Here is a 12,961-nt window from a genome sequence, read left to right as displayed (position 1 = left end):
AAAAAAGGAAAGACAATTGGCTAATTCATGGGATTGGGGAAGGTGGCTGACTTTATAACCTAAATGTAAAGGCATACATATGAGGCGGAAAATGTGTAGAGACCGTTTGCCTTAATTTGATTTTTAAAATTCCTTTCTTTTCTTTTTATATCCTACTAAAGTCCTTTTAAGACATCTAGACGAAAGTATTCAATATACTCAGCTTAGATAACACTATTATCCATAGCTATAACAGTGCCTCTGACTAGACTTTTTAAACACACCCCTTCCATTCATTCCCTTCCCTCCCCTTCCACCCCCTCACTCCTACCAAAAGTAACAATTTAAAGAATTTTTAAGGTCACAGGAAAGAAAAAAATGGGGAAGAGGGAATCTACAATTTAAATCTCACTGGGATTGACTTCTTTAAACTACTACCACAATTTTTCTATTTTGCTTAACATACATGGAATATTCTATTTCCTACAATTTTTCTTATACCAAATATTCTAATTTACTTAAATTCAGAATCACAAAACATTAAACACTGATAAAATACACTCCGTCTTGGGAATATCAACAAAATTCAGGTAGGAATAAAGGTGAATAAATTGCTAAAATTCTGGCCAAGCAAGGTGGCTCACACCTATAATCCCAGCAGTTTGGGAGGCCAAGAGGGGAAGATCACTTGAGCCCAGGAGTTCAAGACCGGCCTGGGTTACATAGCAACACCCAGATCTTAAAAAATTCAAAAATTAGGGCCGGGCACAGTGGCTCACACCTGTAATCCCAGCACTTTGAGAGGATGAGGTGGGTGGATCACGAGGTCAGGAGTTCAAGACTAGCCTGACCAACGTGGTGAAACCCTGTCACTACTAAAAATAACAAAAATTAGCTGCGCATGGTGGTGTGCACCTGTGATCCCAGCTACTCAGGAGGCTGAGGCAGGAGAATCGCTTGAATGCAGCAGGCGGAGGTTGTTGGGAGTGAGCAGAGATCGCGCCACTGCACTCAAGCCTGGGCAACAGAGCGAGACTCCATCTCAAAAAAAAAAAAAAAAATTAGCCAGGTATGATGGTGCATGCCTGCAGTCCCAGCTACTCAGGAGCCTAAGGCGGGAGGATCCTTGAGCCCAGGACAAGGCTGCAGTGAGCCATGATCACATCACTGCACTCCAGCCTGGGTAACACAGTGAGATCCTGTTGCAAAAATAAATAAAATAAAACAAAATAAAAGTTACTATTTTATCGCTTTTCATCCATTTATTTATTAGCTATTGTGTGTGTGTGCTTTCAAGTTTCTCCAACTAATATATATACTGCCTCAACCATTTTACTAGTGGTCCAATACATACAAAATACTCACTTAAAAGGTACTAGGCTCTTCATTAAGAGGAAATTATCAAACAGGAAAAAAAGATTCTCTTTGCTTTTTTTTTTTTTTTTTTTTTTTTTTTGAGACGGAGTCTCACTCTGTCACCCAGGCTGGAGGGCAATGGTGCAATCTCAGCCCACTGCAACCTCCACCTCCTGGGTTCAAGTCATTCTCTGGCCTCAGCCTCCCAAGTAGCTGGAATTACAAGCATGCACCACCAGGCCCGGCTAATTTTTTGTATTTTTAGTAGAGAAGGGGTTTCGCCATTTTGGCCAGACTCATCTCGAACTCCCAACTTCAGGTGATCCACCCACCTCAGTCTCCCAAAGCACGGGGATTACAGGAGTAAGCCACCACGCTCAGCCTAAAAGATTTTTTAAAAAGTAATAATTTGGTATCCCCTTTTCAGGATCACAAAAAAAAAACTTCAAAAGCTATGCTTCCCTTTTTTAACCTTGAATTTTAAAATAATTTTAGAGTAAAAAAGGTTATTTAAAAAACAGGTCAAAGATCCCCTGTTTACCCAGCTTCCCATAATTTAGGATCTACAATAATTGTGGTAAAATTATCTAAATATTCCAATTTCATCAGTCATCCTAATAATGTTTTTTTGTTGTTGTTCTTGTCCAGGATCAATTCCAGAATCCTACACTGCATTTGGTTATCACATTTCCTTAGTTTCTTCCAACGTATGGCAGTTCTTGGGCATTTCTTCATCTTCCGCACCCTTAATACTTTTGGGGAGTACTGGCCAGTTATTCTGTAGAATGTCCTTAAATTTGAGTCTGTCTGATATTTGCTCCACTTAGGCTGATTTTTAGTTAAGAATACCAGAGATGTCTCTTTCTCAATACATTATATCAGGAGACACATGATGTTGACATGTCTTATTACTAATGATATTAACTTTGATGATGCGGTTAATTTGGTATCAGCAGTTTTCTTCACTATTAAGTATTGATTTTTTCCTTTATAGTTAATTAATTGTGTGGGGGAGATATTTTGAGACTATGCAAATATCCCAATGATATGATCTATGATGATATTTTTCATCACACCTTCACCCACTAATTTTGGCATCCATTGATGATTCTTGCCTGTAGCAACTGCTACTGTGGTATTTGCCTGCTGGTGATTTTCGATTTCCATCATTCCTTCATTTTCTAATTAGAATTCTACTGTAAAAAAGAGCTGTCTCTTCTCCTGCTTTTTATTCAACTACTTACTTATATCAGTATGGGCTCATGGATATTTACTTCCCTAGGGGTAAGACTCCGTTACTGCCATTATTTGCTTCTCAAATTGTCCCAATTTTGGCCATTGGGACTCCCTTTTGTATATACAGTCATTAGACTTTCTTCTGATTTATTTTTTAAATTTCAATTGGAGAATATGAAGGCTAAGGCTAATCTTACTACTTCCATTATGACAAAAAAAAATACGAAAATGAAATACATATATCAAAATCTCCCAAATGTAGTATGCTATCACAGCTCTTGCTCACCCAAGACCTTATGCTCTTTGCTCTATATTTATACACATTATCACAGAACTTTCTCTTCATTGTCACTATTAAACCCATCTTACCTTTTACCACCAACCCCCCAATCCTCAGACATTACTGGTATTTTAGAAGCACAAGGCCAAACTATTCACTAACAACAACAGAAATTCATTTTAACCAAAAGGTAATGAGCCTTAATGATGCTGCGCAGGGGGAGGGGAGCCAATCTCCAAAGGCCATACTGTACGATTCCAATTAATAACATTTTTGAAACGACAAAGTTATAGAAATGGAACAGATTAGTGATCCCCAGAGGTGGGGTGGGGACGTGACTGTGGCTATAAAGTCCAACAAGAACTATTTGCGGTGCTGGAATTGCTTTGTTTCTTGATTGCACTAATGTCAATATCCTGATTGTGATACTACACTACAGTTTTATAAGCTATTACTAATGGTAGAAACCGGGTAAAGGGTACACAGGATCTCTCCCCATTATTTCCTACAATTGTATATGAATCCATATTTACCTCACTTATTTGAGATAATTCAATAACTGACGTAATCACTTGAACACAGTTTTAACTATATAAATCAGAAGGAAGTCTAATGACTGTATATATAAAAGGGAGTCCCAATGGCCAAATTTGGGACAACTTGAGAAGCAAATAATGACGGTAATGTAGTATTAAAAAGTTTAAGAAAGAAAATGATTCCACTTAAGACTGGTCATTAAAAAATAAAATAAATTTTAAAAAATAATGAGTCTTAAATCTAGAATGAATTTTTAGGAGAAATCAGATAATCACCATAGTACCATAAACCTCTCAGATCCATTGATTGCTAGCTTCTAAGAAAGTTACTATCAGGCCTTCCCAGAATGACCTAATGATTAGTTCTTGTTCAGTGTTCTCTACCTTTCTTCTTAGTTTTTATGTCGGGTGGAAACAAATACCATGAGCTACAGAACAGAAAGGTGCCAAGGGGCAGATACTACACTGTGTCGGTTTGTCAACTAAACTGCAAATGGCAGCAAAATGTAAATTTTTATTCACTTATTTTAATTCTAAAGCTCCACAGTCCATTACTTTCAACCTGTGGAAGGTAAGCAATGAGAAACAACAGCCAGAGGAAGAGGAGTTTAGTTCCAATGACAAAACAAAGTTCCACTTCAAGTCATTGACACTAACTCTCCCAAAACACTTCTTATACATAATGGATATTAAAGTACAGAAGAGGTGGAGCCAGGACAACTTAAAATCGAAGAACCAAGCTGTTCTCTCCACAAAAAAACAATAACCCCACCACCACCGCACCCAGGGTAAATTCTTTCACAGACTGGAGGGAAAAAGGAAACAGCTGAATATAGCAAGAAACACACCCCTCTTAAAATTCAGTAGGTGGTGGCGATTTTGCATGTGAAAACAGGGGTGGCTTTTTTTTTCCTGAAAAGATAAAAATCTTAACAGTCAAAATAATGTGGCAATAAACTTATTTTTCTTCCCACAATGACTGATATAATCACTTGAACATAGTTTTAACTACATAAATACATATAAATATATATATATATTCTAGCTCCGATAAAGCTACAAAAAAGATCAAGTATATGTACTACAAATTGCTTCTCCTCCTAATTTACCAATATCAGTTAATTTATCTAAACAAAAAATGGTATAGAGGAGTAAGAAACTGTTCTCAAAGACTCAATGCCATCATTACATTGTGCCATCACGAGTCAATTTTGAGTTTTTATATAAATAAGTTTATTTTTGCCTGCTTAAATTTAGAAGTTCTCCAACTCTTCCAAATGATGAAATGTTTGGAAATCACATTATCATTACAGAGTAAGAAATGTATTTAGTGTAACTATACGGTGGTGTTTTGGGTTTTGTTTGTTTGTTTTTTTGAGACGTAGTTTCGTTCTTGTTACCCAGGCTGGAGTGCAACGGTGCAATCTCAGCTCACTGCAACCTCTGCCTCCCAGGTTCAAGTGATTCTCCCGTCTCAGTCTCCCCAAGTAGCTGGGATTACAGGCACCCACCACCACGCCTGGTTAATTTTTTTGTATTTTTAGTAGAGACGGGGTTTCATCATGTTGGCCAGGCTGGTGTTGAACTCCTGACCTCAAGTGATCCACCTGCTTCGGCCTCCTAAAGTGCTGCAATAGAGGCATGAGCCACAGCACCCAGACTAGTTTAACTATATGATGAACCAGATATTTCAAACTAGATTCCCAGAATGTACACGTAGAAGATACTAATGTTTAAGGGAAAAGAATAGTGTGAGAAATCTTACAAATCAAGAAAACTATATTCGACAACCTGGATTTTTTCCCACGAACTACGAAATATCCATGATCATCCTGTGCCATAATTAGGATGCACTGGTATAATTCAAGCATAGTTTTAATATAATGAGATATAAAATGTGCACACATTCAGCCAGCCTGTCCAGCAGATTCTACTCCTGCAATATTTCTAATCCATCACCACTGCGTAATTCAGCCTCCCAACCATCTCAAGCCAGGAAAATGAACACCAGTCTTTAACAGAACTCTTGATCTCCTCCCTACCCTCACAAACCATAAGCTTCTAAACACCAGTAATCATTCCTCATCCCTTCCTCAGTCCCCTTGTTCCCAGCACACTCAACAAAGATCTACACATGTCGTCTTACTATGTGTGCTATTCGTATGACAGTAGGTCAATCTGGAATACACTTCATGTCTGCTAGTTCACTGGCAAGTGAATTCTTACTCCCCTACGACTCAATACATATTCATCTAGGAAGTCCATATCCTCTTCAGTGCTGTCACAGGATAGGTGTTATAGCACTAATGAATTACAACCTACTTGTAAGATAACAATAGATTAGTGAGTTACTTGAGGGACACACATTCCATCTTTGAATTCCCAAGGCCTGTTAAATAATAGATATTTTATAAAATATGCTATAAAGAGGACTAACATTAGGCATTACACTAAATAATGTACTTTCACTTAACCCACAAAACCTCAGAAAGCTATTATCATTTTACCAACAAAGAAACTGTTACCAAAAATAGAGTGAAGAGAAGGAATATCCCATAAAATACAGATTATTAAGGACCAATAATTTTCAGTGGTTTCCATATCTCCTAAGTCTAAATCAAATTTATCTTTTTTTTAAATAGAAACGGGGCCTTGCTATGATGCCCAGGCTGGTCTTGAACACCTGGGCTTCAAGAGATCCTCCCACCTCAGCCTCCCAAAGTGCTGGGATTACAGGTATGTGTGTCACCGCTCCTAGCCAAAGTTACTTCCATATAAAATTTACAAAAAAGGAGTAATTTTTTTTCTCATTAAGTTTTCATATGAGTCAAGCAAAATCTGAGTTTTTATTTCTAGAAGATTATCATATCATTATTTCAGACAGTCCATTTATATCTGAGGCATATCCCATTACAATTTTATATTACTTGAATTTCAAATTATCACCAATGGACTAGGTGCAGTGGTTCACACCTGTAATCCCAGCACTTTGGGAGGCTGAAGCAGAAGGATCACTTCTGCCCAGAACTTCATGACCAGTCTAGGCAATAAAGCGAGACCCTCATCTCTACAAAAAATTTTTAAAATTAGCCAGGCACAGAGGCATAAACCTGTAGACCCAGCTAGTCAAGAGGCCGAGGTGGGAGGATTATTTGAGCCTGGGAGATAGAGGCTGCAGTGAGCCCGGGCAACAAAGCAAGACCCTATTCCAAATATATGTATCTCTCTCTCTTACCAAACTTTGTCTGTGGCCACATCATCCTGAAAGCACCCCATCTCATCAAATATCACCAAAGAAAGACCTTATTGTGATTCTTTGAATCATCCAAAATCTACCCAAGTTTTTTTCAAGTCCAAAGTAAAATTTAAATGAAAAACTGCAGTGAATTTTCTTGTGACGCAAACAATATTTTCTTTCAAAACTGATATTTAGAATAACAGTGCATCCTTCCTTTCTTAAAAACAGTGAGATTAAATGACAGCAATAAGAAGTCATAACTAGTTTTGATTTTATGTTCCTTCTTGAGAGAAAAACCAAGGTGGTCATCTTCTCCTAAAAAAAAAAAAAAAAAAAAAAAATCTGTGAAATTCCAGCATTTGGGAATGACTGCAACTGCATTAACCAGTATCTGCATACAGCATTGCAGTTGGAGAGATTTTCATTTTGAATCTCAGCCAAGATATGCAAAGCTAATAATGGAACTGTTAATTACTAAATGTTTAAAGGGTTATTTGAAGGCGACTAAGGTTCTATCAATATTGCAAGGAACGTTAATATTTTTTATCATAAATTTAAGTTCTCATTTGTTCAAAGTCACATGCCAACAGAGTTTGAAGTTAATGTTTCCGTTATAAATGTATTTCTGTACCAAGAAATTCAAATGTCATTGTGATGAAATCTAACTGCTTGTGGCCAATCATTTCTTTATGAGACATGCTTTTTAAATGGCATACCGATAATTTAGTTGTATTCTATGAACAAAAACTACTTGAGAAACAAATATTACTAAAGCCCCAAAATGGGCTAAAATACAATGAAAGGATAAGCTGACAAATACAAGTCTGCTTATAAACAATGGTAAAAAGAAACTCAAATGGAAAATTTAGCTGTAACAGACACAATTCTTCCAGTAGGTTTGAAAGTTAAATATTTGTCAGAGATACTCTTTCGTGCCATTTCTCATAATTTACAGTTCTCTGGGCTAAAGTTATTTTTTTCAGCCCTCTCATTATGACTCAAGATGAATTCTACTGAGTGACTTCGCAATGAATTAAGTCCTGTATTCTTTATAACACATTAATGGGTTAGTAACTACATCAAAAGTTGTAATAGCCAAAAAAAAAAGTAAGATTATTAACTAGGAGGAGGTGGGGTGGGGGTTATTTTACACATAACATTTTTAAAAGTAACTTTTACAACTAGCTAAAAATGCATTACATTAGGTCTTTAAAGAGAGGAAACAATTTTGCAATAGATGTTTCACCTGAAAAACCAAAAACAGTATGCATTTAAACACTCTACAGAAGCAATTTCAAAGGGCCTGAACTCAACAAGTTAATAAAATGGTTTAGAAAAATCATTTTATTGTATAAGCCTTGGGGGATAAAAGCTGTTTGTAATTTATTTACAATCTTTTACTTCACCAAATTGCCTTGGTGACCAAGCTTCTCATTTAAGTGATTAAAGACGTAAACCCAAATAATTAAATAAAGCAATTACTTAAGAGTCCTGTTTTTCAACAGAGGTGCACTGAGAAATATCAGTAGAATGTTTTCAGGGCTCATTATTTTCAAGGAAGTTTGTTATTTAGAATACAATGCCCCATTGACTAGAACTCAGCCAGGTTTCCAGACACACAATATGGGACACGCATTGAATTAAAGAGTTTTTTCCTCCTCTCAGAATATCAGGTGAAATAGTGATAGTCTCTTGAAACTGAACTATGTATAACCTGGCTAAAACTTCGATGATAATTTTTGGTATTTTTTCCTTACTCTTCCCCCTCTCTAAAGATATAACTGAAATGTGTTTCCATCTTCCAGGTGGACATGAAAAGCTCCCAGTTTACGAAAGTTCCTGGTACTCTTCCCACCCCAGATTCTCTTCAAGTCAACTTCTTAGGTTACACTAATGACATCAGGATTACTTCTAGGCAACTGATTGACCTAAATACAAAACTATGTTTTCACGGAGCTTGGGAAATGAATGAGGCCGACAAGACTTTAAAAAACAAATAGAATTGAATAGCAGGAAAAAAAAAATTACATATGTTCCCCAATTCTTTTCCTTTTGCCTATAACGAGAATCACACAAACTCCTTTATTGAGTCAATCCTCAGAAACAGAAAGAAGCACAACAGCAAAACTTTCCTAATTCCTGTCCTTCTGTTCATGATATCAAACTTATTTAACAAGGTTGCTTTTCTAATATTAAAAAATTCTAACTCACAAACATTTATAAGACAAGGCTGTATGGAAAATCTTCCAGCATTCCATTAACAAAGCATTCTTAACATAAAAAGTACCTTCTACAAAAACTTTATATATATATATATATATATATATATATAACTTTCGAGTAAATTTCAAATTTTTAGAAGATTACTCCTGGCCAGTCAGGTAAAGATGGAAAACATTCACATTCTGAACAACTTTCTCTTGAAAACAAATAAACACGGGGTTTTGTAGTAATAACCAAACGAACATCAAAGTTAATAGGGCTGACACTTAGGAATGTTTGAAATGTTTGGTAGGTTTCCTTATGTTTACTTTTTCTATGAAGGTCTGGTGGGGCAAATGTGCTGCTTTCCGACTGTCAATAAAGCTTTCATGTCGTGGGGTTAGTAGTAGCTGGCGCAGGCCAAGTTTTGTGTTGGGTCAGTTTTTACTTTATTCTACACAACTGGCAGGGGAACAGGAAAGTTTAACAGTTCATTTATTTGACACAGTCGGCCCACAGTCACAGTGGAGGTTTTGTCTCTTCTAGTCTTATTTGGTGACCCGCCCCCCAACCTGATAGTAGGTTTTAGTCATTGTTATTCTTCTAACTAATCAACCAAATGCACCGCTTCCCCGCTCTCTAATTTCCACCAAAGGCCTCTGACATCATTTTCTGACCAGCCTTGGTAGGTTCCAATACTCTCAGCATGCGTAATTTCACTTGGCACTTAAAACAATATTCTTGAAAGGAAATGAAATATCTCACTGAAATCTGCTTTTCCTTCACACTGAGACAGGGAATGTGCATTTTCAGATGCAGAAGACTGATCCAACTGACAATTTTAAAACAAATTGATGAGAAAGGCACAGGAGAGGCAGCGCGTGCAACACCAAGAGAAGAACAAATTCAAAGCAGGACATTCCTTGTTGGGATAAAAATAGTCTTTTAAAATGGGAACTTTCTGGAGACACTGAGATAAATTTTCTTGTAAAATTACAGCCATCTTCCACACGTTTGATAAGTATGTGCAATCTATCCATGATCTCCCAGATGTGACAGCTCCATCAAGGAAAATGAAAAATCAAAAACGGTACCAGGTGCCATTCTTGGGGCTTGTCCAAAAGCAGCCAGAGGAAGATTATATTTTATTATGTTCTCCCCACAGTAAATAATAATCAACATGAAAGAAGGAGAGCATTTGGATTTGAACAGATGGCATCCAACACCTAAGAAGCGAAGCAACACTTTCAAGCATTAGATCCTAAACGTCTGATGGTCCCAAGGATCAGGAGGGCTTATTTGTCTTAAGAGGGTTGGCAGGCAGGACCTCCTGTAGTCACCATCCCAACGCTTAGGAATATGCGTCATTATCCAGTCAGCAACTAAAAGGGGAGAAAATTAAGCTACCACATTTTCATAAAATATCCCCCTCTCCAGTAAAACTTGAGACAACCAAATCCAATCCTATCAGCCGCTGCAAGTAAGAGAATAAGCCTGCAGATAAACAAATGTATAAAGGTTAACAAACTTATCTAATTTTGACAAGGTTGTGCAACACCAAAAGAATCCGCAGGGTGCCCTTCCCGAGGGTGTATTTGAACACGCCTGCTCTGCAGCTATGTCTGCAATTTCAACTAAAAGCACTAACCTAGCTATTCAACTTTTTTTCTCTTCAAATGAAAGCAGTATCCTTCAAAAAACAAAAGCAAAACAGTAAACATATAAACACCTCAATGTTTTACTAGAAGGTCAGCACGGATCTGTCTTTAGCACAACCGTACAGGTTTCCTCCTATACCTTTCAAACACCACTGAACTCCAAGGGTCACTTGCAAGGGGAGGAACGGATCTGAAGTCAGAGGAAGCAAGAGTCGCTGGCCGAGGGGAGATGAGACCCCAACCCCTGATATTCAGAGGCCACCGAGGAAGGCCGGGGAGAGGGAAAGCTAGAGAATTCACACACACACACACACACACACACACACACACACACACACTCTCTCTCTCTCTCTCTCTCTCTCTCTCTCTCTCTCTGTCTCTCGGCGGGGCCACATGGGGGGGAAGGTCAGTCATGGGTAGGGGAGCGTTAAGGAGCAGAATGTCAAGGAGAGGGAAAAATAAAATCAGGATAGGCGGAGTAAAAGACTCGGAGGTGGGATGTCTTTGGCAGTTGGGGGTCCTAATGCAAGAAGTGGGGTGCTCGGGGCGAACTGTGTCAGGAAGGAGGTGGGAGGACAGGGGAAGACGCAGCCTGCGAGGCAGAAATCCGGCCAAGTGCAGGCGGCCGCCGCGTTCTCACCTGGGGGGTCCTTTCGGGGGGGTTCTTCATCACCGCCTGGCGGAAGCTGTTATCTACGTAGGACGCCATCTCCCCACTGGGGGCCGGGCTGGGGCCGCTCCGCACCCTGGCCGGCCTCCTCCCGGCCCAGCGCCGCTGCTGCCTCCGCCCTGCGCGCTGCGCCCGCCCGCCCGCGGCTAATCAGCCAAACCGCGGCGGCGGCGGCGGTGGCGGCGGCGGCGGCGCGGGGCCCGCGCGGGGGGGCGCCCTGGCTGGGCCCGGCGGCCGGGAGCGCTGCACAGGCGCGAGGGGCGCTGGACGCAGCCGGGAGGGTCGCGGCGCCCCTAGGCTGCCGTGCGGTGCGCCCCGCAGGCGGAACTCCTCTTCCTCCTCCTCCTCCTGTTCCTCGCCGCTCCGCCGGCTCCCTCCGGCCCAGGCTCGACACGCCTCCCAGGCTCCACTCGGGGGACAGTGGCGGCTCCTCCTGGCCCCAGCGAGCCCGAGTTATTTTTAGGGAGGTACGAGTGGCAGTGGGGAGGGCTGCGGGCAGGCGGAGCCTCCTCCCCCACGGCGCTGAGGGTCGCCCCCTCCTCTCAGGGGTTTGTGCCGCCGCCCAGGGGTCTCCGAGAATCACTTGGATCTTCCGCGTCCCCAGTCCTCGGGCGCTCGGGTGCCTCGGCCGCCGGTCGGGAGGACGGACCGGGTGGGTCTGGCTCAGGTCCGGGCGCTGCGAAGCCCGATCGCCTCGGCCGCCGCTCCTGGTCTCTGTCTACTGGGCTCGGCCGTCCCTCCCGACTGCTGCTGCATCCCCCCGGGCCGCCCAGCCGCCGCCGCCGCCGCCTCTGCTGCTCGGGCCGCCGCTGTGGGCTCCGCCGCCGCCGCCTCCCCCCATCAGCGCGCCCGGAGCGGAGCTGCCCCGGCGCCGGCGCCGCCGCGGCCAGAGCACCCGGCCCGGGCTGCAGCCCTCCGGCCCAGTCGCTCTCGGCAACTTTGTTCCTCGTCTGCGCGGGGCGGAGGAGGGGGAAGAGGGGGCCACGGACAGCCCGGGTTTGGACTCCCGGCAGCGGGCGTCCGAGGGCCAAGAGCCGAGCGCCGCGAACCGCGCACAGCCCCCTCAGAGAGAGTGTTTGGGAAGCGGCGATTCCCCTCCTCTTCCTCCGCCTCTTCCTCCTCCTGCGCCTTCTCCGGCCGCCGAAGCCGCTCCTCAGGGAGGAAGCGGCCTCCGGGGCTTGTTGCTTTGTGCTGCAACCATGGTGAGGAATGAGTGACAGCGCGGGGGCGAGTCGGCAGCCGCCGCATCATCGCGGGGCGGGGCAGCCCCGTCGCGCCGGGTCCCGCCTCCCCGCTCCCCGCCCGCCAGCCGGCCGCGCCCTCGCGTCTGACAGGCACCTTCGGTGGCGCCCAGGTGAGCCCCGCTCGGGCCGCCAGGGGGTCGCGGAGGCCTCGGCTGGGCTGGCGGGTCCCTCGCGCGGCCTGGACCCGAGGAGGGGGCGCAAGTCCTGGTGCCCCGGCGAGAAGCGCAGGGCTTTCCTCACGCAGTGGCCCCCACTGTCTCACGCCGCGCCCCCTCCCCACACCCGACGCGCCCTACTAGGAGACCCAGCCGCGTCGGGTCGCCGCTCCCCGCCCGCTCCTGACGCCACGCCGCCCCCCAGGGGCTGAAAGCTAAGCCTGGGCAGAAGACCGGCCCACCAACGCGGGCTGTGCTGGGCTTTCTTTTGGAGCCCAAGAGTTGGGTCCGAGTTGCTTATGTGGCGATAAATCCTCTAAGGATTTGTTTTGCTTATTTGTGATTTGCTGCACCCTCCCCTGCTTTCCAAGCCCACTCTAGCTCCTCAGACAGTAAAATGACCACGA

At 43.0% G+C, this 12,961-nt stretch overlaps 1 protein-coding gene across 7 annotated transcripts in view; it reads right to left on the bottom strand.

Moving 5' to 3' along the window:
- The window catches only part of RAPGEF2 (Rap guanine nucleotide exchange factor 2), a 258,238-nt gene extending 246,889 nt beyond the window's left edge, over positions 1 to 11,349 (bottom strand). For 3 of the 7 annotated variants that reach the window (XM_037993368.2, XM_037993375.2, XM_037993370.2), the window contains exon 1: positions 11,126 to 11,331. In XM_037993368.2, the coding sequence (XP_037849296.1) occupies positions 11,126 to 11,194 (69 nt within the window). In that variant the 5' untranslated portion in view covers positions 11,195 to 11,331. Of the gene's footprint in view, positions 1 to 11,125 lie in introns of all 7 variants that reach the window. The other 4 variants (XM_037993381.2, XM_037993390.2, XM_073017694.1 and 1 more) reach the window with 2 other exon arrangements.
- Between the last annotated feature and the right edge of the window lie 1,612 nt (positions 11,350 to 12,961).

Source organism: Chlorocebus sabaeus, chromosome 7 (genome assembly GCF_047675955.1).
Source record: "Chlorocebus sabaeus isolate Y175 chromosome 7, mChlSab1.0.hap1, whole genome shotgun sequence".
NCBI classification, from domain to species: Eukaryota; Metazoa; Chordata; class Mammalia; order Primates; family Cercopithecidae; genus Chlorocebus; species Chlorocebus sabaeus.
Note: the sequence above shows the minus strand (reverse complement) of the source record. Positions and strands in the feature narration are given on the sequence as shown.